General features: G+C 49.6%; 1 protein-coding gene across 1 annotated transcript in view; it reads left to right on the top strand.

The window, feature by feature from the left end:
* The first annotated feature begins 6,713 nt into the window (after positions 1-6,713).
* The window catches only part of Tmhs (Tetraspan membrane protein in hair cell stereocilia), a 131,798-nt gene continuing 114,648 nt past the window's right edge, over positions 6,714-23,863 (top strand). Inside the window, exon 1 of the mRNA XM_089570263.1 lies at positions 6,714-7,551. Coding sequence (XP_089426389.1) covers positions 7,140-7,551 — 412 coding nt within the window. The 5' untranslated portion in view covers positions 6,714-7,139. The remainder of the gene's footprint in view (positions 7,552-23,863) is intronic.

Genomic DNA, 23,863 nt, shown 5'->3' with positions numbered 1-23,863 from the left:
TTCAAGCTTTATAACTCACCTCGCGTCTCAGCCACAGCGACATCGAGGAGATCATTTTCGCATTCTCAAGCTCGGTGGTCTTCGGTCAAGATATTTATTAGGACACAACATTAAACTAACTTTTGTTTACTATGTATTCTTATTATTTGCCTCGCTAAGAAAGAGGCGAAGTGAAAAATCTGCGCTCATTCTTGAGATTAGCAAAAGGCAATGTGTTGGCTCTCACGAGATTCTTCTCGGCATGACGTGCGAAGGCTTCTCACAAAAAGGCAGAACAAACTATAATGATATACGCTAGTCGAAGAGGTTGCCGACTAATCACGGTCGCTAAACTGCAGTCAGGACCCACAGATAAGCAGGTCTCAGTTATTAAGCGCAAATTTCAAAAAGTAAACTAATGTACAGGTGCGCCAAAAGTAAAACAGCACGCGAGCGGTGGCCGAAATGAGAAAAACTGCATGCCAGCGCGCTCTGTCAGCAGATGCGCAGCAAGGAGCGAGGGGGCGTCGGCACATCCGGCTCACCCGTCTCGATGATCTATGCTCGCTTCACCGCCGGCATCAGCGAGGCAACGCTGCTACCATCACTGCTTGCCAGAAGCGCTTGCAATGCTTCAAGCAAGGATTTATTGTTTGCCCGCATCGTGCAGGAAAGCTTGCCTTCGTCAGGAATCCCACCATTTTCAGTATACGTGACCGCCGTGGTTCGCGCTTCACTTCGCGGCGAGTTTGTTTGGCAAGTGCGGCTGAAATTTCGCTTGGCTGCAGGGAACGCATGAAAAAAAAAAAAAAGAATAGCATGCACTTATGCATAGATCATCGAGCATAGATCATTGAGATGGGTCAGCCGGATGTGCCGACACCCTTCCGCTCTGTGCTGCATATCTGCTGATAGAGTGCGCAGGCATGCAGTTTTTCCCAGTTTGGCCACCACTCGCGTGCTCCGTTTTAGTTTCGGTGCACCTGTACACCCATGCGCAAAGGTGCAGAGACTACGCTTATTCACAGAACTGCGTGCGGACGCTGTCTCACGGAGCAGCGCCTGTTTTCAAGATTGCATAGGGTGCCTTTACCAGATATGTTAGCATGTCTGCCCACACACTTCAGCTATAGGCACGCCTCTGTGCACAGAAAAATCCCAATCACCGCCGTTCGCGTGGTCTCTCCACTTTTTCCCACGACTGTACACGACTTGCACGACCATCGTACACATTCGAACAAAGAAGCATTGCAAATTATTTACAGCAGCTCAAATTCGAGCGCGTGGCTCAGTGACTGTGGACTTTTGCCGCTGGCCATAATTTTGAACCAGGTAGCCACGTTTCGACAGGGGCGAAAAATCACAGAGCCGTTCCCTTTACCTTGCTATTACACAACCATGCAAGTCGGCGATCGGTCACCGACGTCATCTCCTACAATATCACCACAACCGTACAACGACGTCGTGCGTCATAGCCTTGGTTAGAAACTAAGCAACACCGAGAGGCTACTCGACGGTTGTACGAGCAACCTAAGGAACTACCGCGCCGTGGGTATGTCTAGCGTAGCGATTAACGGTCTTGGCCAGTGTGCTCAACGCGTGCGACTTGGCCGAAGCACCGTGGGCGCGGCCTTCGGAGCCATGGAGATCTATTGCCTTCCACGTCGCTGTCTACGTGTTTCCCCGTCTCCCAATCGAAGCGCTTATGAATAAAAGAAACACGCTGCCCAGTCTTCTTCGTAAGACAGACACCATTTGTTGTCGACTTTTCGGCACAGCTTAGCTCCCAAGATGTCGCTTTAAAACCAGCACAGAGTGAATCTTCTTTATTTTAAGAATTTCAGCATATATGGACAGTGGTTCTACTGACATGGCTGTGCCACCCGACATACTAATTCTATGTGTTACGGACAAGCGGACGCAGACTTATCTTCTGACATTTGCTTAACATTTTCCAGGATGCTTGCTGATTCCTTTTTCACCCTGATGACCTAATTTCCACTATATTTTGCACAACATTTATCGCATAAAGCATTCCGCGCTTTCTGCACTCTCTTTTGCAGGAAATATACGGAGTAAAATTTGGCAAAAAGGAAACTTTCGAAGAGTTTAAGGAAATTTGAAGAACTGAAATTGTCTCACCGTTTCTAAATTGACGGAATTTTCAAGACACTGTAGGAGAAAAGATAATTAAATAGGGATTTTCGGGTCTAATTGAGAGAGAGAAAAAAACTTTTATTGCAAAAAAGGATACCGGAGCGGATTTGTGGGTGGGATCCTTAGTCTAGGACTCTAGTAGCATCCGCCGAAGCTTTCTTTCAGTAACTCGGAGGATTTTCGGTTGCAGCATGGAGCGTCGCTGCTTTAAAGTAACATCGAAGACAACTGTGGAGGGTTTTTGTTCTTAGAAACTTCCGACATACGAATCCCTTGTGACTACATAAATTTAGATACCTTCCTAGAGGTAAAAAAAAAAAAAAGCTTTAATTGCCCCGAAATTTAGCTTGAAAGTAGGAACATTTTTTTTGCCCGCCACTCATTGGTTTCCTTTGTGACATCCCCCCCCCCCCCCCCCCCCCCCCCCGCCCCCGTGTATGATTTCTTATCGTATTAATTACTTCTGCAACAGAGGCGCACTATAAAGCTTACGTCGCAAAAGTTATCGTAATATCATGACGCTCAACCCTTCAACTCCTCTTCTATAGGTATTCCATCGGTGGCCTAGTGGTTTGAGCATCCGCCTCGCATGCGGGAGGTTCGGGGTTCGATCCCCAGTGCCGCCGTGTACCCAGTGGTGATACAATAGACGCACGCTTTACCCTGTCCTGGTGTTCAACTTGTTTAGGGTGAAATGCCTGGGAAATGGGTCCTTGACCCCACCTTGACAAGACGAAAACACCTTGACGTTCTTTGGCCCCGGATGCCCTTGCGCCATTAAAATTCACAATCATCGTTATCATCTCCTTCATCTACAGAAGAAAAATCTTGCTTGACGTCATCGCAGTCTAGTTCTGAAAGCGGCCGGGGAGGACGCTGCCTGCATTTCGTTTTTCTCTCTATCCCATTGCTTATAAGACCTCAGTTTTCAGTGCAATTATAGCCTCCTTTTCACTAGCAAGTGGTAATCCGTCGGTCTGGTTTAATTTGAGTTCGCAATAACCAGTGCTGTACATTCATTCCGAGGAGTCCCAGTTTATAACACTAACTAGCGGCGTCAACCTCCCGGTGAGTGACGCACCGGCGGCCTTTTGTCCTGGCCACGGCCGTGCCCAAAGCAGAAACGGCCATGGGGCGAGAACAAATGGCATTCGTGACCTTACCGACTCGGGCGTCTGGAAGGGAGCGTTTTCTTAGCTCACGCGCAGACGGACGAGCACGCGCCTGACCTCGAAGCCTTGACGGCCCGTTCGAGAGGAGCCAGAGGAGGAGCCGAGCAGCTGCTGCTTCCACTGCCGCTGCGGGAAACAATAATCCCCTTTCATTCATATTCATACTCACGGCTCGCACTATGGGCTGCCATTGCCTCCGGCATCGAAAGTGTTGTCCAGTGAGGAAGCTAAGCCGGAAAAAATCTGGGCACTGCCAGTGTTCGAACCGGCTGGTTCAAGCTTTGCCTTAGCCTTTGTTTTGTTTACGCTTTTTACCCCTTAACAAAAGGTGAGGGTGATTAAGATAGTTGTTACAATATTCAGTCCTAAAACTATTGGGAGAAAAATTGCCTTTGCTCTTCAGCAAAAAGAAAAAGCATCCACTTGTGAAACTTGGCTTTGTCCCACTGTTATTGAAACGACGCTGAACTACTAATGAAATGCTTGAATGTACTCAAAAACACTTAATAACGCAACTAGAATGTGTTTTTTGCGCATTATTTGTAGTCAAGTCCAGGAGCTTAGGTGATAAATTTTAATTGCGATTAGAGAGAGAAAGGAATTTTAATGAGAGGAAAAGGTGGAGAGGTCGGCCGGTGGCAACATGGCCCTGGCCTGCTATTCCACACAGGGGAAAGGGAAGGGGAAAAAAGGGAAAGTGCGATGAAGGTTGATGATGGCATAATACAGTGAGTTTCCTGGGTGATGTCTACGCACACACACACACACACACACGCACACACACGCACACACACACACACACACACACACACACACACACACACACACACACACACACACACACACACACACACACACACACACACACACACACACACACACACACACACACACACACACGCGCGCGCGCGCGCGCGCACACACACATATTGGCTGGCACTCGCATCGCGGTCAGTAGGTGCACGTGAAACTGGATTGGTTTATGGTTTGGTTCATGGAGTTTAACTTCCCAAAGCTACTCAGGCTATGAGGGACGCCGTAGTGAAGGGCACCGGAAAATTTCGACCACCTGGGGTTCTTAACGTGCACTGACATCGCACAGCACACGGACCTCTAGAATTTCTCCTCCAAAGAAATTCAGCCGTTGCGGCCGGGATCAAACCCGCGTCTTTTGGGTCAGCAGCCGAGCACCATAAACTCATGTCTTGAACACACACACCGACACATGTCATTGACACATACTGGAGTAGGGGCTCCATGAAGACAAATGTTAACCATGTTAACTGTATAAACCATGCAGATAGTGCACAGTCGGTCACAGACGGGTATCCAGTCCTGTTTCACACAAAAACTTTGAGCACGGCCTTTGTCACACACCACCAATCAGAACGTTTCGAGGCAACCCTGTAATATTGCAAGGCACTGTCATGGAAACATTGAAGGTACCCCAGCAGCACAGGTAATCGATGCAATATTGGGAACTGCTGGCAACGGCCGGTCTTTCAATTCTTCCGATGCGAAGCAAAATATTTCCTTTAAAGTTTGTCCATCGATCGCATCGAGTAGTTAAGACTGCCATAAAAATAGAAGACGTCTTTGAAGATAGAAAACACGTTAACAGCAAAAAAATTAAAAAATTTCAAGCCTACCGAGGAGAGATCCGCGGATGTCATCATCATCATAAGCCTTACTACGCCCGCTGCAGGGCAAAGCCCCTCCGATGTCTCTTTAATTACCTCTGTCCTTTGCAAAATCCGACCACCGCCTCCCCGCAAACTTCTTAATCTCATCCGCCCACCTACTTTCTGCCGCCCCCTACTACGCTTGCTTTCGCTTGGAATAGTGGAATCTCACAGTAGCCGCCGCGGTGGCTCAGTGGCTATGGTGCTCGGCTGCTGGCCCGAAAGACGCGGGTTCGATCCCGGCCGCGGCGGCTGAATTTCTTTGGAGGAGAAATTCGAGGCCCGTGTACTGTGCGATGTCAGTGCACGTTAAAGAACCCCAGGTGGTCGACATTTCCGGAGCCCTCCACTACGGCGTCTCTCATAGCCTTAGTCGCTTTGGGACGTTAAACCCCATAAACCAACCAACCAACCAACCGAATCTTACAGTAGGCGAAAAAATGTCGTTCATAACGAACTCCTCGTTGAAAATGCGCTAGTCCAGTATATCTGGGTACGGGCATTCGTCTTGTTCGGCCATTCTTTTAGCCTCGCACTGATGTGCCCCGGTCTCCTGCAAATCTTTTGTACAGCAGTGTTTTGTGAGCATTTCAAACATTCTTGGTTCATTGACCCCTCTTTAGAGAAGCAAAATAACCGTTTGTGCTGACTTTGCCTTCAAATCTGCGACCTATGAGAACCCCCATTGCAGAATGCAGCGCTGTCACGAAATTTCCAAAATTAATTTCGAGCGCGATAAGTGCAATCGCACACGTTTGTCTCAGCGGGTCGAAATTGATGCCCTGCGTCGCAACCAGACAGACCTTCCTGACTTAATTTCTTGTCAGTACAACCTGCACACAGTGCATAAAAAACTAAACGCGCCAACAGCACCATCTGAGTGTTGTTCCCATTTATTTCCGTATAACCATTAGCATCTTCGCTATCGACCATACAAATGCGAACTATTATTGCCGCCTAGGCGTGGAGCTCGCCTAACTCCCCTCCACTTTTATTTTCTTGCTCACTCTCTCTTGATCATGTAGGAAATCGTTAAGCGCTCCTTCCAGGCGTTACCAGTCGTTAACGTGTCATTCGAACGCGCTGTCTCGTTAGTTGCCACTAAGTCATATCGCATTCGGATACTTGCCTCATCAGCAGGCTAACTTCCGGGACGCTCCATCGACTGTTCAACGCAGCATTGAAGGGTCAAGGGCCTTTCGTGTAATTCGCGTAGCGCTCCTTCGAAGGAAGCTCCTTTTTTCCGCGTTTTCCTTCCGCCGGTCCCGCAATCCGCTTACACGGTAGCGGGGCCGGCGGCACCGCGGACGGATATAGCCTCTTGCGTCAGCGACCAGAACTGCCCATCGGCACCGGCAAGCCTGCATACCGGTCGCATCAAAAGGCAACCGCCGCCGCGCTCGTCTACTGCGGCGAAAGGCAAGCGTTCGGCGCTCCTGGCCGGCCGTGGAATCCCGTACCTTCTTGCAGACAGCGCCGCCAAATGCATGCTGCGAGGCTTCGCACTCCCTCCATACCGCCGTGGAAAGGAGGTATATACTATAACCTCCTTGGTCCGCAAGCAACAAAAGCCTGAGCGCCTGAGCAGCGGCCGCTGCGGCTGCAAACGTGAACGACGGCGGAAAGGGTAACTGGCCAAACCAGTCCTCCTGGACGGAGAAGCCAGCCTCCAGCGAAGAGCCGCCATATTGAGGGGGTTTCTCGCCTCCTCGCTGGCGGCATGCACCTTCTCCTCTCCCTCCCTTGTGCCGCACGGCGAGCGTAGTGGCGTCGGCGGTGGTGCGTTTAATTCCGAGTGTGCGTTCACTTCGGTGCGGTGTCTCGGCCCCAGCTGTCCGCCCTCCCAGTTTCGCCAGCGTGCCACCACCGCAGCCGCCGTCATCTGTGCGGTCCGGATCCGCTGCGTGAAAAGAACCACGGGGCCTCCTCCTCTTGCTTGTTGACTTGTGCGCGACCTGCGGTGGTGCGGCCGGAGGAGATTCGCCGCTGTCCGGGTTGTGTGCGATGAGGCAGTGGCGGTGAAGGAAGGCGACGACTACGCGCGGTCGTCCTAGAGTGTGGTGCGTGTCACCGGCGACGTGAGGAACGGAGGACGGTGACCGGCAGCGAGACGGCGGCGCTTAAGCCTAAAGCGGTGGAAGCAGGCGCGATGGAGCCCAAGTACGAGTACGCGAGCGAACTGAACCTGTACCAGGCAAACTACATGCGCAACTCGAAGGCCATCGGCGTTCTGTGGGCCGTGTTCACCATCTGCTTCGCCATCATCAACGTGGTGGTGTTCATCCAGCCGCACTGGCTCGGAGACACCAAGGAATCTCGCGGCACGGGCCACTTTGGCCTGTGGCAGTACTGTCACCTGATCCAGGACGGCCAAGACGTGACCTGCCAGGGCCGCCTGGACGACTTCAGCTCGATCCCGTCGGCGGCTTTCCGCGCGGCCACTGTGTTCGTCGGATTATCGGTGGTCATGGTCTTGTTGTGCATCTGCTGCATGCTGCTGTTCTTCGTGTTCCATTCGTCGACCGTGTTCCACATCTGTGGCTGGATGCAGGTCTTCTGCGGTGAGTACGCGTGCCCGACACGTCCGGCCACGGCTCGACGAAGCGTGTGAAACTAAGAACCATCCGATACGTTTTGGGGTGGATACATTGCGCTCTGTACATACATGCAGTGATGAAAAGGAGCTAAGTCGAAGTTTTCACGTTCTGCACGCGAAATGCGATTGTGAAGACCAGTAACTAGAAAGCTAGGCACACCAACGCGTCATGGACATCTATGCTGTCCACTTCCTCAGTGCAGGGAGCCATGTGTAACAAGACAAACGTCTCTTGGCTCGTTTGCCAACGTTTGTACTCTTTCAGTAGATGGCGAAATTGGCACCATGGATGTCTTCAAGCAACGTACAAGCTGATAACTTTTTCATGCTACCGATTCTTTCACTTTGCCTTCGGGATTTCTGTTTATGTGTCTGCACATCGAGTCGATTGCATGATTTGATTGTCGCGATGTTTTGTGTGTGCGCGTAGGCGTATGTGAAAATGTATATCGGGGATCATAGAGGCGAAATGCAGGCCTCCAAAACTTCGAGGAAAACCTGCATTAGGTTAAAAATGTATAAAAAGATCGACAAAAACAAAAGTGGCAATTCACGTGGGCTGATGTCTCAATGAATACAAACCTCCCATTAATTTCACTCACTTCAAAAACAGCTTCAAAGAAACAGCTGCAGAAAACTGGGTACGCACGAAATTAAACATTTCTGCCGTCCACTATAAAGCATTCTGAAGTCCTCCTATGGCTCTTTGCTCTCTAGATTTCTTTTTTTTACACATGCGGAACGCGATCACAGTTGATAGCGTTCTCGTACTGAGGTTCCAGCCTCCTTCGCTATGCAAATATTAGCGTCACAATATCGGCTTATGTAGGAGCTCCGGATCTGCTTGCTTAGAGTGCAAGTTTTGTACTTGTCCCAAAAAAGTAAGGCACGGAAACGATTATAGAAATCACTGCGTTTATTTGTGTTCGACGGAGCAGGCATTAGAACAGACAGCGGTTACAAAAAAAAAAGCAAAAATTACAAGTACAGCAGGGCATGAATTATTAACCCAAAAGTAATGAAAAAGGTACTTATACGTTATTTCGGTCTATGTCATAAGCAGCTATGTAAATTGTGTGTGCCACACAATTTACGCAGTACAGGGGTCGCAAAAAAACAAACAAAATCACGCAACATCGATCGAAACCAGTATTTTAAATGCCAAGGCAATGCATTTTTTCTAGATGGAAGTATATTCACTTTTTCTCACAGGCGCAAAGCTCAACGAAAATTTCGTCCAAAATACATTCGTGATGTCACGTAATCATAATATAATACCACTGGCCCTGTATAACATAGCTTATCTTTGAGGCAACTAACCGAAGATGTTCCTTTACTACAGCATTACGAAAACAAGCCCACCTGTGCTTATACCGCGCCTATAGCCGCTCACAACATACTAATACCTCTGGCTTCCCTGTCAGTTCCTGAAAACTCTAATGTAACTGTTTTTGAATTATCCTTCGACCCCAGTTTTCCTTATTGCCCAAGCAGTTTGCCGCCATCGCTTGTGCCCCGCAGTCTTCGCGTCGTCTTTAATGTTTCGCGTTGTAGAACCGGCTATCCTTTTGACTATTTACTTTCTGACATTACCCATCTCACAGAGCCTCTCGTGGACTTGTAAAAACAAAATTTTGAGGGTACACTTAAGCTCCGCCTTAAGGGCATGACGTGATAGCATAATGGGTTAATCCTCACATATGCAGAAGGTCATTCTCTACTTTACATTCATAGACCCCTGAGAGTCCTCATACTCCTCCTGGAGCAGTGATGCAGCTGTTAAGCGATGCGCCACTGCCCCGCGATGGCAGGAGCTCCCAGCGTTGGGCCTTGTATGGCCCAGGTTGCTCTTACCGAGCGACCAATCATTAATTTAATTGCCACCTGCCACGGTGGGCAGTTTCCTCACTCTCCGTTGGATAGCCTGTGATGACGCCACAAGGTCACGTGACCTGGGCGACCCATCTGCCTCCTAGGTTGCTCTCTGGGGGCCAACTGCCAGAGCCATGTTCTTGATTTTTTGCTCACAATGCCGATGCCGAATTTGCTGAGAAACAGAGCATTTAAAGCTATCGCGTTAAAAACAGCTATCGCAAACAGCACAGCGCGCATTGCACTTGCATGCCGACACCTTCTTTGCTTAGATGTGACGCGCATAGCATACCACCGGCAGGAGGAGCTGAAAGGATAATGAACGAAAGAAAGACAAAAGAAAGAGACGGTCGCTATGGCACTTGAAGGGAGCATCGATCCGGTTTTCAGGTTTTCCGTGTTCTTACGTATACTGCACGGCTGCGCGCCTGCACACGCACGCAGCAAATGCTGCCGCTGCAGACTGCGTGGTGATTACGTCCTGGTGTGCGCGCGCCCCTTGGTGGTCGACGTTCAAGGCCGCTGTCCCAAATGCGTCGCCCGCAACAAACTGCACGCCCGATGACCTCACGCCGCCGCCTTCTTCGTTTTCCTCGCGGAACGACCTTTCGTCTCTTGATTCGTTCTTGACTCGTGTTCTGCGCGATTCATCACGCGAGATTTGTAGAGGCTGTAACGGGTCGTCGCGCGCATACGTCAGCATGCTGTTTTGGTGGCCGCGCAAAGCGCACGGAAAGCTTAAGCATTACGTCGTTACGTATATACCTAGAGTGAAAAGTAAGGTTTAGTAAGTACACAATTACATAAAGCTCTGGCTTTTAGTCCACAGAACACCGAAACACGACATCTTTTGGGTGGCCGCGCTAAGCACGCGGAAAGCTTAAGCATTACGTCGTATATACCTACGGCGAATAGTAAGGTTTTAGTAACTACAGAATTGCACAAAGCGTTTGTCTTGAGGTCATAGAACGCCGAATCACAGCAGTGCATCTTTTGGTTTCCGTGCAAAGTGCACAGAAAGCTTAAACGTTACGTCGTTACGTATATACCTACGGCGAAAAGTAAGGTTTAGTAAGCACAAAATTACATAAAGCGCTGGTTTTGAGGTGACGGAACACTGAATAACAGCAGTAAAGTGTGAGGTTTGAGAGCTATTTGAAGTAAAGGTCACCATTCATCATTGTCAGCTGTTATAACTGGCTGCAAAGCTGCTGTTCGTTTCACTGAGTCATTGTTAAACACGCGCAAAGGTAATAGTTACCCTGGCATGACATGTGTTGTAATTATTATAATTATATTTTCATGGCAGGTATTATTATGCGATATTACAGAGAAGTAGGAACTTTTCACTTGAAAGGAGTTTTACAACGAGACCACATCAAAGCCCCCGGACGTCCGAGCACTTCAACTGACTGCGAAAATAGAGGCGACTCTACACTGAATCCTTCTATGTCGTATTGGATGTTTTGCCGCCCTTTACGACGAAAGGCATCGACTTCTGCACTTTGCGCAGTCTGTTCTTCATATGCTTGAATGTATCCACTTTGTCGTAATTCTACGCCAGAGAGTGCGCTTACCAGCAAACACGCTCATTCAGTTGACGTTGAAAGTAAGCTTGCTTGGAAATAATGACGTGAACGGCCTCTGCGAGCACTTGTACGTATACTCTCAGCGTTGTGAAAGCTGAGAACGCTATACTTGTGAACAAGCTGACTGCCTTTCCCCGCACAGCGCTACGACCGAATCTCGCTCGAATTAACAGTTCGTCCATCCTCGATGCACGAAAACAGAATAGGTTTCCTTTAAACGCCATACCACACATGCAGCTAAACTCGTGCCTCGGTCTGTCCGTCTCCTGTGATTTTTTTTTTTTATTTCTAGGCAGTCACGTTTTTCCTGCCTTGGTCTATTTGGACCATCCGAGCTGGTGAAAATGATAGTGGGGCTGCCTTTTTTCTTTTAAAAAATTCTTCGTTGGGTGAAGTTATGCTCTCTAACGGCAGAAAAGAAAAGCAAAGAAAGAAAGAAAGGAAGTGGAGGAAAGATACATTATCCGTGCAGAGAGAAGCGAGCGAAGAGGAAGGTCCCGGCGGCAACGAGAGCTCGTCATCGGAAGGAGCGCGTCTTTGAGGCGAGACCGCGCGCGCACGGGGGAGATGTAGGCCAACCGGCGACGCCGCCGCCAAACGACGCGCTTGCCACGAATTCACCGCTCCTCCTCCTCCGGCGTTGGCGTACCGCTAATGGGGGTCCCCCTTCATGCGCATTCCTCGGCCGCATGAGCTGCACACGATAGGCACAAACGTATGCTCGGTAACGTGAACATGTGTGAACGTACTTGAAAGCTGTTTACAATCGCTAGATTTGAATGTAAGAGCAGTGTACCGTTACACTGTAAAATAAAGAAAGAAGAAAATGATCAATTTTAGTCTTTTCTCTTTCTAAGTTCCTTGTCGCTGGCCGTGGGCAAGGGAAATCAGATATTCTTCAGTTCGCTATCCGTCGTCCTTCCTCTGTACTAGTGCTGTCACTGAACTGACACTTCTTCCGGAAAACGTTAGGCCGTTCTGAGGAGTATTTACGTCCTTGTGCTTACTACATGTGTTGCGCTATTCTGCCAGCCTAAACTTGCATCGCCCCAAGAAATTGAAGTCTCAGCCACCAGTTATGCATTTCTAAGAAGAGTAAGTGCTAGTTTTCAGGTGGTATAGACATATTCTTCCATCAAAATGCAACTTGACACCTTGAGAAGGCAAACTTTTGCCACTACTAGAAACGCAAGATTGTTATTTCGAAGGCTGGAATCGTAACGGGGATGTGGAGGAGGCGTTATTTATTGGCTGCTTTCTGTATATGGTCGTATGTGGTTCCTACTGCTAAGCCTGTCATTAGGGCCCAATGGACGTTGTACAAAGATTCCGGGTTCGAGAGCTTGCGAGGTGTGCTGTTGTAACCGTAAACGAAGAGCCGTTTATGACATATGGCGCATGACGGAATGACACCTGCTTCTTTCCACGATCTGAAATCTCTGCTGCAACAGAGGAATAGATTAACTATGATGAAAATACGGAGGAGGTTTAAAGTTTAAAAACAGCAAGCGGGACATCTCTGTGGAGTTGAGTAACCGGATGAAAGTTTGCACAAATATGAGTAACGATTAGAACTTTAATAAGTTTGCTGTCTTCCATGTTGGACTCATGAAATGCCATGAAAAAAAAAAAGTCGTTCCTTTCAAACTGTTTTAACTGGGGTTGTTCGGCCGTGGACAAACGTTTACAAAATGCGTGCTCACAGAAAAAAAAAAAAATATTTCTGCGTTGCCTAGCTACCAAAACAATTGATATTGGCGCCACCGGATGGAGCATGTATATGTTTCCGCGCACTTCCAAGCTTTCCAGTGAATGGATTTGCATGCCAGCGCATAACGATTCTTTTTTTTTTTTTTTTCAGGAACACGCATCTCGTAAACTTTTCACCACGACTGTACAATAATGCAATGTCACCAACGCTCCGTTTTATAACCGTTTTAAAACCTATACACTAGTGTTCAGTTACGTACAAGCACCTTAAGTTACCTTTTCTTCGTTGAGGGGGACCAAACATCGGAGAGGCTCTTGTTCTGACATTGTTACCTTCGCGTTCCGTCTTCGGGTTCTATTAACCGACTTTCACGATGCTCGAGGCTTGCTCAAACAGGATTCTTCATTGCGGAGGCCGTCAGGCCTTCGAGGTTCCCGAAGGTGCCAGCCTGTTGCCGTCGGCAGGCGCCAACAGGCCGCTGCGGCGTCCGTGCCTGTCAAGTTCAGGTCGTCTTCATAGCCTTACAACGCCTCGTCAGGAACGTACCTCGTTCACTCCTCCGCTCGATCCAGAGTCGCGGCGTGCCGAAAGACTGCAGGCGCCCGCAGACAGCGATCGGTTAAGGAGCCGGCGACGTCTGATTGATTCGTTTGTCACGGCGGTTCCTGGATGCGATGACTGCCTGACCCTGATCGGTGGCTTCCCTCTTGAGGCGGACGGGTGTACTCGGGAGCGAATGTGATACAGAGCAGCGCTTTGCGATCTGGACCCAGTTACCAGCTATTCTCAGCACTGCCTTTATAGACCGGGGGAGCTGCCGTTTTGGATGATGGGTTCTTTGTGGCGAACGACGTGGTTTCTTCGTCGGAACGGATGGACTGCATAGGGTACCGAAAAAACGAAGATTCCATCCTTACGATTCCGCCATTTTTCAACATATGAATCGACATTCTTTTCTCACCTCAAACTAATAATTATGCTGATTTTGGATCCAACAAGTAAGAAGGACAAATTAAAGTGTTTTATTTGATCTTTTCGCGTGAAAAGGCATAATAAAAGGAATTAATGTTGGCATAGATGCAAAGAAACGAGGGTTTGGACAGCCAGCGCTAGCATTCGTGTTCACTCCTATTTCTAGAAAGCCTGCAGAGTCAATGTTGTTAGCATTTACCCACGCTTAGGGGACTGTATGATAATATAGGTCGCTGAAATTATATGTCGCATAACATTTCGTGAAGTACCTTTCCCCGTTCGGAATCTGAAAAAAGTCTTGTTTATTTTTCTATTTACGTAACTTCGCGTTCTTCCGACATAAATGAAAAAAAAAAAAAATCTCAGTCTTGTAAACTTTTACGATGAGGTAAAGCCACTGGGATATTGAAGTACCTGACCTGGCGATGACGTGAGATTTCTCTGTGGTAGCGCTCCTTGAGTATTGGAATACGTGACGATGACTTGAGTCTGCTGCCAGGCTAACTTCGTCAGCTGTGGCGTCTCAGGATTCTCATACACTTCCATATATTACACCGACGAATCTTATTGTTGTCCCTCCACGCGAAACTGCCTTGAGCCGCTGGAAGAATCAGCAAAGCAAGGGCAGACAGGGCGGTCAGACCGGTTGCTCGTTTTTATTAACTCATTGTAAACGATGCGCGATGTTTATTATACTACGCCTATCCGGTATAACCAGATTGTAGAACACGTCCAAGCTGTTAGATGTTCGATTGTGTGCAACAGAACACATCCACAGAACGCACCACTCACATCTCATGCTCTTTCCACAACAGATCCTATGAGTTCAGCATCGCTGGTATTGTTAAACGCGGTTAGGCATGAGCGTGTGTGTTCTCCCTCAGCTAATAATCTAAACGACGAACGTCAAAACAGAAAACAAGGCAGGTTCCCAGCTTAGCGTGTGACATGCTTGTCGCAAAGTGCTTGCACCTCTGACATGGCGGAAGGGGTGACCTCGTTTCTGCAGACGCCGCATCTTTTTTCACCCCACGCACGCCGTCGTCATCGATGTCGTCGGAAATGTCAGCTCTCAAAATTAAACTCTCTCGAAGTCGACCAACCCCCGGCCACGCCCCAACTGACCCCCGACACCGCCGTACCCATACGGTCACTTCAGTGCTCTATACTCTCATACAGCGACTGAGTATCAGCTCATCTTGGCACTCCTGTCACCGCTCATAATAGTTGTCAACAGCAAAATAAAAGACTGCGAACAGACGCACGCAAAAAAAGACGAGGCAAAGGATGAGCACACCTAGCTACCTGAAGCTGCACCGCGGGATAGGAGAGGGGAATTAACGACAAAAAGTAAAAACAAGCCAAAACTGTGGGGCGGTGAGAAAAGATGTCATTCATGCGAAACCCTGATTAAGATGAAGGCGTCCACGACACGCGCATCTCAGCGCCGCGCCTTCCCAGTTCGCGGAGACCGCGTTCGGCGCCCCGCCAACTCTGACGCTCCCATCACCCCGTGCGCATGCGCAGGACGCCGCGCCTGTCATTCTCTCCAGATTAAAGCCCCACTGAGGTGTGGACGCATCAGGGCATACTCTTTACGCGCTATTTGTTTTTCTTTTTTTTGTTTTCCTCCTGCTTTTCTACGTCGTCCCGTATCTACGCAATCTCGACAACATGACATCACCGCCGACAGTGTAGCACACTTTCGCCCTCCCCTCAACTAACGCGCTGGGCTCGCCTTGCGGTTCTCTCTCGCCCTCCTACTTTCTTTCACGTCGCGCACACTACTCAGTCTCATCACGGAACACTCCGCCTCCCGCGTACCGGTTTCCCCTCGCAATTTGAATTTCAAACACCCCGCTGAGCGGACGACGCGCTGGATGAACGAGCGTGGGAGCGTGCAGGCGCGCGTCCTATAGAGCCGCTCACTGATTGCGCCGGGCCCGCTCCCAGCTATCTATCTACAGCGCCGTGTGGACGCGGGGCGCACCCTCGGAAGCTTCGAGAGCATAGACGCCGGTGAGGCCTCGGTCAGCCGGAAGTTACCGGAAGTTACTTCCTACCTCGGCTCGCTCGCTTTTACGCAGCGGGAAATTGGGGTCACCGCGGGGGTTAATAGCCCCAGGAGTGGGTACTCGTACGGCCTGGGAACTGTCCCGGTATCATATCGAGGAGTGGATACGGTAGCGGCTGATTATTAGGTGTGGCTTGTAGGCGTTTTGTTGGCGCGCGTAGGAAGCGAGTAGAGGAAGTTGAACTGTACGCAGTAGATCAGCTTGAAAGATAAGTAAACTGCGAGCTACGCACTGTGATAAGATCAAGTCGCACAAGGAGAGGTAGCCAGCAGCGCCTACGGGCCTGCTAGTGGAATATTTGTGTGTATAAACTAATACCCAGTAACACAATGTGAACATCAAAGAGATCGCACTTATAAAGCGTCTTACATAATATAACGCACGGTATGCCCTTCAGGGAGAAACATGTGACCACAATAGGTGTGTATGAGTACACGTAGTTGCCGTTAATAAAGCAATAATGCTGCTTCAGTTCATCGAAGACATTTCGACTCCTTCTTTATTGAGTATTACACCCGGCATCCTGGCTTTATGGAGCAACCAGCTCCAGGACACTACGTCCAACCATCAACGTCACTGTAATTGTAAGCCGATGTACAGGCATTGCATAATGGCGTCGTCAGGCAGTGGAATATATTGCCACAGCTGGAGTTCGAAATGGACAAGGCCGAGGACGTTCATTGTGCGTGGCGGTCAGCGTACTATATCCGTGAACCCGTGAGAGCGCAGCGGATCTGCTCCACCTGGCACGCTATATATCCGAGCGGTTAAGCCGTTAGCGGCGTCCGCGCCATACTGCTCCTTTACTATCGCGGTCCTCACGCATAGACGCATCAAAGAGGGGGCGCATTATGAAGTATTCAAAGGGCCTCCGGAGGTCACGGCGCGCTCTCGTCCCCTCCTAGCGCAACTATATCAAAAAGATCTTTCTGGGTCGACCGGCGGTCGCGAGCAAAGTAGTACGGCGTGAGCCTGCGTAGTACTCACCTCGTACACACACTGGGAGGCCCTCTAACACGACGTCCGCCTAGTTTGTGGTATACAGCAGTGTCCACTAGTCCAGAGAGAAAGGAAGGAATAAAGAAAGCGTCAAAGAACGAAGTACGAGTAGTTACTCCAAGGCGTCTGAAAAAAAAAAAAGCAATATACAAATAAGAGGCTCGACGGAGCGTGCGAAAAGGCTGTTGGCACCGCTGAGAAGCGCGCGGAGCGGGCGGACGGGGAGGGCCGAGAAGCGGCACCGACGCCTTCGGTCGGGGCCAATTGTCACGCGCGCGCCGTTCCTAACGATGGGGCGAGGAACGGGGCTCGTGACGAACAGACCGGGCTCCTTCCCCACACCCCCTCCCTCCGGGCGAACGGGGCTTCCTGCAGCTTCTTGCTGCTACGGGCAGTTCGATCGTATCGCCTCCCCCAGTTGAGCAACGCAGAAGCAGCGGCAACGCCGCCGCCGGCGGCCGGCGAGGGATCGCGCTGCTGACCTAGAACTTCGACAGACTGTTTACAGTATTGGCGCGCCGCGGCCTCACCGACAGCCAGCCAACCGTCCTATATCGGCCCCCCACTCCTCGGCGCGGTGCGGACGGCTCAAGAAGCCGAGCTTAGCCAAAAAAGAAGAAAGGGGGCGGGGGAGGGGAAGAAATCTGAATCTATCTGGAAGGCCGCGTGCATGCTCTTGAGAATTATGTTGCACGTATATATGCATCGTGTGTGTCGAGGAACGGCGCGGACTCTCTCTCTCTCTCTCTCTCTCTCTGTCTCTTCTTTCCTGGAGTCGAGGCGCGTGTACGACGTTGCTGGGTTTTGCGAAGCGAGCAAAGGGAAGGAATGGGAGAGTTACAAGACAGGTGCCTGTCGCGCGTCGCGGGAAAAGTTGTGCGTGTGCGGCGTCGACGAATAGAGGATGACATGGTTGGAGAAATACAGAGGATGCAACAACGACATGCGGCGTGTCTAACGTTGAACACACTTAGATGGAAGAGAACTGGGTCTCTCTGTCTTCGTGGGGTGAAGGTATTATATACACACGGCTGGCTTGGATACTGTGATTCGGTTTTTCCTCTTCGTCTTGGTTCGAAGGAGCCAGGCGTGTTTTGCGGTTGCTGCGCTGACGTTTATAGGGCGGTCAGTGTCGGTCATCGAACGGCGGTTGTGTCTTTGTGCGCCTTGAAACACACCTCACGTCAAGGTAAAGTGTGTGTCCGCGATAGCCTATACGTCTTTATGCTTCGTTGATTGTACACTTTAAACGCAAATACACTTACTTGGGAGTTAAAATGGAGTAAGCTGTCCTCTATAGTGCTCCCTTTTATATAAGGGAGTGCGCTAAGGAGAGCAGCTTACTCCTGTTTTACTCCCTTCTGTTAAGAGTTCTATAGCTGGTGTGGTGGATGGGTGCGCCTAGCGCGAGGGCTGAGCTGCTCCTTGTCCACCACCGGTATATGGGTGCTCGATGTGACTATCGGTATCGGCATCGAGCTGCTGCCGAACGCTACAGTCGAGCACCGGAAAGTAAGTCTTCTCCATCTCAACCTGAGTATAGGAAGAACGGAACAGATCCATGGCGCCGAATGCAAAAAATCACACGACCGAGAGAATGCATTCTCTCCGTCGTAAAAGAAAACAGGCGATGGCTAAGCATTCTTGGGGCGTTGAAAGCCCCATTTGTGCTCTCGAGAGAGCCTTTTAAGTGTCGCATTCAGTGTTGTAGAGGTGTAGTTCATCCCGCTGATTTTACAGTCGAAGGAAAAAGTGTCCTCGCTACTGTCTTTACGGCACCTTGTTAGGAACACTAACGCCGTCTTGCGCCGACACCATTTTGTGCCCACCATAGTCGAAAAGTTCATGTACAAAGGAATACATTCGCATTGAATGAGAGCAGTGGCGCGGATTCATTGGTTGAGCAAATGACGATTATCTAAAACCCTCGAATTCCCGCACATGGGAAAAACGGACATTCGCACTTCGTTCCGGTGCAGGGACAACATGGATATGTATAAAACTGTTTATGAGCAGTTTGCCGTTTCAGGTACAAGTCACACTGGTGACACATAAAACGGTCGCATGATGTGCACTTTCAAAACCAGACTCATTACAGGTACTCATATTGAAAAAAGTCTCGGGTCCTGAGGAGGTATATTAAATTCTCTCTTCGAACGCTACAAACTTCCCACGCTTTCGCCTCGTATCAGGCGCGGTGAGTTTCACCCAACAAAAGAGGATGCAGTATTTGTGGATCAAATACAAGCATTTCTGTGCAAACATCCAGCGTGAGGCTGCTGTATTTGACCGAAAGGGGTACAGGCTCGTTCGATTTTGTATACGCAGGCAAACCCAAGCGTAGACAGGTGCAAAAGCGAATCCACTGCGCTTGCCAACAAAAGCCCAAGTAGCTTGAGCATTAAGGTCACGGCAGAAGTGTCAGAAACGGCACGTCAGCTTCGATGCGTAAAGCCCTTCTTTTCAACGCATGCATCCTATATTACTCCCCGTTCTGCGCTCCGTTCTGTGGCACACTCCAGTGCACTCGAGCCCTCATCGTCACTCTCTTTAAACCGCACACAAATGAGAAGGGTGTCATCAGACTGGTGGGGAATCGCTGATGCCTGAAATAATCCGCGGATTCCTTCAGGAACGGCACACGGCGTAGAATCATTGCCTGAAGAGAACGCATCGCCGCCGACGCATGCGGCTGGGTCTACAGTTTCCTCGTGACCGTGTGCGGCCGAGCAGAAACGAGAAATCGGACCAATGACAGAAACTGTACCACGGCGAGGTGAACAACGTGCCTTTCAGAGGCACGCCGTCAGAAAATACAAGAAATACACCAGTAGGGAAGGGGGGTGTAAAATATTGGAGATAAAAAAAAAATGGAACTGCGTATATAGGGGCAGTCGAAGCTTACCCGTTGGGGTCGAGGGGGCGTGCTTTAAAACCGAAAAATCCTTCGCGGTTCACGGGACACGTGTCGGCGGAGCGATGATGGAGCGCTCTGTTCTCACGGCGACCCATGGAACGCCGGCATGCGTAACCGGTCAACTATATCTATCGGCACGTTTCTTTCTTTCTGTTCTTTCTTTCTTCGCTTCTTTCTTTCTTTCCCTTTTCTTCGGCAAGGCTAAGCCTCCGATGCTTCTTTCCGTGTCGCCGGCGTGCAGTTGCTCCGGTTATCGCGAAAGGGTGACCTGTGCCGAAGTCGTTCGCGCCCCGACCGGCTCGAGCGCGCGTTACGTGAGCAGTGCACTTGCTGAATGCCAATTGTTTAAGCGCCGCGGTGAACCCTCCGCTGTGAGTGGCTATTCAGCTGTTGTATGGGGAGGTGTTTCGATTAATGTTTAATGAAAGAACCTACATAGCCTAGGAAACTCTGTCGATGCCCCAGAAACATTATTCAGCTCAGCAAGAATAAGATAGGAAGCAGACATTTTGGAGATCCTTTCAAGGCTTGATCAGGGAAGAGTTTCTTTTCTACCGTCGTAAAAGAAGCGAGCTAGTGACAGCGCGATTAACTGAACTCTTCGTTTTAGCGATTGATACAGCTTCTCAGAGAAGGCAGTAAAAATGCTGCGTAAATTTTGTTCCTTCGTTTTGAGTGCTTAAGACTCCGACTGTCCTTTGATTAGGCTCAGATTGAGAGAAATTAATCTCCTTTATAATGAAACGGCATACAACGAAGTATCGGATATAACGAAGAGATTCACTTGCTTCGGATACGTAAGGTAAGATTCCCTGCGGATACAACGAAACAATGGCTACGAGGAAACACATTTAGCGCCCCTTCAACTTGGTTATAACGAAGTTTAACTCTCTGGCTAACGGTTCATCGATTAGGACAGCCTGAAACTGCCTAGCATTTCAAAAAGTCATGCAAGTAACTTTGTATTGATGGAGGTCACAAACTGAGTGCGTTGGGCCGATTGCACACCTGCACTTCCGCTTTCAACGCCGCTAAAGGTCAGGTCACCCTTCGAGCAAGCTGCCGAGCAGGGGGCGCAACGATCTCATTACCTGCTCGCGCGACACTAATCGCAGCACTCGAGATAGCTGAGGGGCAACGGGGGCGAAGACACGTATTTTACGGGGTCGAGAGCGCGCGGTAATGCAGGCATGGAAACAGGCACGATGACAGCAGAGATCGCGACAACAAGCTCTACGGAAGTTGAACAGTGGGGGTCAGCAGTTTCCCACTGACACGTACACACAGCTGTCTTTCTCTCTCTCTCTCTTTCACTCACTCTCGAGTCCTGGTAGCATGCGCTTCGCTGCGCAGCTCGCGCCGACAGCTCCGGTTCGTTACACTTCCGGTCTCACTTTCTCCGCAATCACAGCGGGGTCGGCCGCGTTGCACTCCGTAGAAAGCGACAGCTCACCGAGAACGAAAAGACTGCGCCGCGAACAACTTCTTTCGTCACCCCTTTCGCTCTCTTTTCGAACGTAGCACCTAGAGTAAAAAGCGACACACAGTCGTGTACCCGGAACAAAAAAGGGGATCGTATTTGTTTCGCCGCTGGCTCGCGCTATTGACTCTGCTGTTTGATTCTTTCTTCATCGATGATGCCTTTGTTACAACGTGTAACGGTGTCACGCCCACAATGGCGACTACGGTGATCAACTATGTAGGGTAGACGTGCCGCTCTCACGAGAACAGTGATTTATTGCGTGCTTTTAAAAGCCCTGCACGCTTTGCCGTGTAAATGAGACGTATTGGACAGCGAATAAACAACTACCAGGTCCGCCCAGATAATAGAGCATTAGCACAACGGAAACGTACTAGCGTAGACGTATATTGCCGTTGACATGTTCAGGACGCGTTGTGACTATGGCCTGATGGTGCATACTAGAGTGTCAGAATGCAATCGAACCTCGTTAGAAAGAAATGCTTTTTAACGAAATAATGGGTATAACGAAGGAATGACGATTTCCCTTGGAAGCTCGGTCGACACGGGCTACAACGAAGCTACGGCTATAACGAAGTAAACGTCGGGCCCCCTCAACTTCGTTATAACGAGGTTCAGTTGTATTTGCAAACAGAAAGGAAACGCAATTGACATCTGCCGAGAGTAACATAAAATGAGACTACAGGAAATTCGCTGAAACAACATCACCGCAGGCCGGGCAAAACATCAATAATTCTAGTTCTTTGGGAGATCCCGTTGTGTCCAGCAATGGACTCGATTCAGATGATGGTGAAGCTTAACGCGGTGGTGATGATGATACCAAAAATAATAATAATAAAAAAGAGCTATCGCTGCCCGCATGTCTAAACTTGGTGTCAGGTTGTCTTTGTTCCTTAGTGAGACCTGGTCGTACCTCCTCAGCACACGCGGCGCTCCGCACCTGTGCAGAGTGAAAAATGTCATATCCCATTTCCGAAGCATCGGAATAATAGAAGTATTGCATATGAGACCCAGCCAGCACTCAGTTCGACATCAGTTGTGATCAGGTCTGCGGTCGTCTCTGTATATTTAAGAACGACGCTATACCATCCCGCTCAACACAACCTGCAAAGTGTTCGCAGTAGAGCATGCTTAAGTTTCCGCTTCAAAGCAAGTCAGTCCGTCTTCATACAGAGTATCAAGCATGCATGCTCTTTTCGTCAGCAGTTAAATGCGTAACTTCCCTGCACCGCTCGGTTTGCACTGATTAGTGAACTGAGCTCCTACCACAGTTTGCGCGTTGAAGCTGATAGCGCGACAGAATACATTCAGAAAGGCTGAGTTATAGACCATCTGTGCACACGTTTAGGAATGTAGACATCTAAGTTTTGCTTACCTGTTTTCTTCCTTCAGATGATGTGTTTCAACCCAACTATGGCTGTCACGTGTAGTTGGTCTTTAGGTCACGTGAGCCACGAAAAAAAAAAAAAACAGCAATATGACTGCTGCTACGTCGTCTGTTGGAGTTCCAGCTCTTGGGTCAGGCTGGTTTAAGTGTTGTAGGGAATTAAAACTTCGTACCAGCGTTTACATCGCAATCTTTTTCGTCCCTCACATGACCTTAAGTCCGACTACATGTCAGCCATCGTTGGGCTGATGAAACCGAAATAGCATGAGCGAAGAAATTCAACTGCATATTATTTAGCGGTCATAGACGAATACCACATGGTGATCCGGTTGTTCTAATGTCTAACACATCATCTGGAAGAAAAAACACGCAACTAAAATAAGTGTCTATGGTTCTTTAAGTTACGCGAACGATGTGCTTGCTTCCAAAGCAAAAAACAACCCCGTCACAGATAGACAGCCAGCTTGTTCAAAGACAGCGTGTCATATGCGGTAACGAGACCGATCAACCTGACACAGATACTGGAACAAGCTGTTTGCCGCAGATAAGACGCCGCTTAAACTAGGCACTTCACTGCGAGGGTGAAGTTGGAAGCGGTTACCGCTGTTTTAGGGCCCGTCAAAACCCCGTTCGCGCAGCGATGCGTAGAAAGCTCCTCCTCATCCTAACTTCCGCAGGTCAGAGCAGCCGCTGTAGCGCCCTCTCTATTTTCCCCCTCGCCCAAAAATGGCAGCCCTTTATATGCGCCATTGCGCGTATATATACATTTGTATACCTGTGTGCTTATTCAGTCCGTCACGCTCACTTCCGGCCGCTTCCGGTCGGGCCCGAGCGGACACGGTCGCGTACCCGGAACCAAAACAAAACCTGCTTTTCGCTCCATCATTTTCGGGGCCGCACTTACACGGTCGCCCGCGTTGTCGACGAGTTTTCTTTCGAGCAGACCTGGCTCTGCGTAGTTGCTGCAGCTCCTCCTTGGTCCTGCAATCACGATCTCGCGAACCGTGTGACTTTCCCTTCCCCCAAAGCTCTCTCTCGTCAATGCCGAGAGAGAAATTCGCACGCCGTCTTGACGGCCTGCGTCACAACGCTTCGGCTGTCGCGCCCTGGCAAACAAGAGTTCGCTGAAAAGGTTTCGCCCCGTAAGCGGGTCACTCAGTCTCCGCTAAACCATTTCGGTAGCACGCGCGCTTTTGTTCGCGAGCCGCGGAGTTGACGACGCCTAAAAGGTGGTCTCTTTTTTTTCTCTTGCTTTCTTGTTTTCTCTAGCTACTG

This window comes from Amblyomma mixtum, chromosome 2 (assembly GCF_055824585.1).
Source record: "Amblyomma mixtum isolate Tamu chromosome 2, ASM5582458v1, whole genome shotgun sequence".
In the NCBI taxonomy this organism is placed as follows: domain Eukaryota; kingdom Metazoa; phylum Arthropoda; class Arachnida; order Ixodida; family Ixodidae; genus Amblyomma; species Amblyomma mixtum.
Note: the sequence above shows the minus strand (reverse complement) of the source record. Positions and strands in the feature narration are given on the sequence as shown.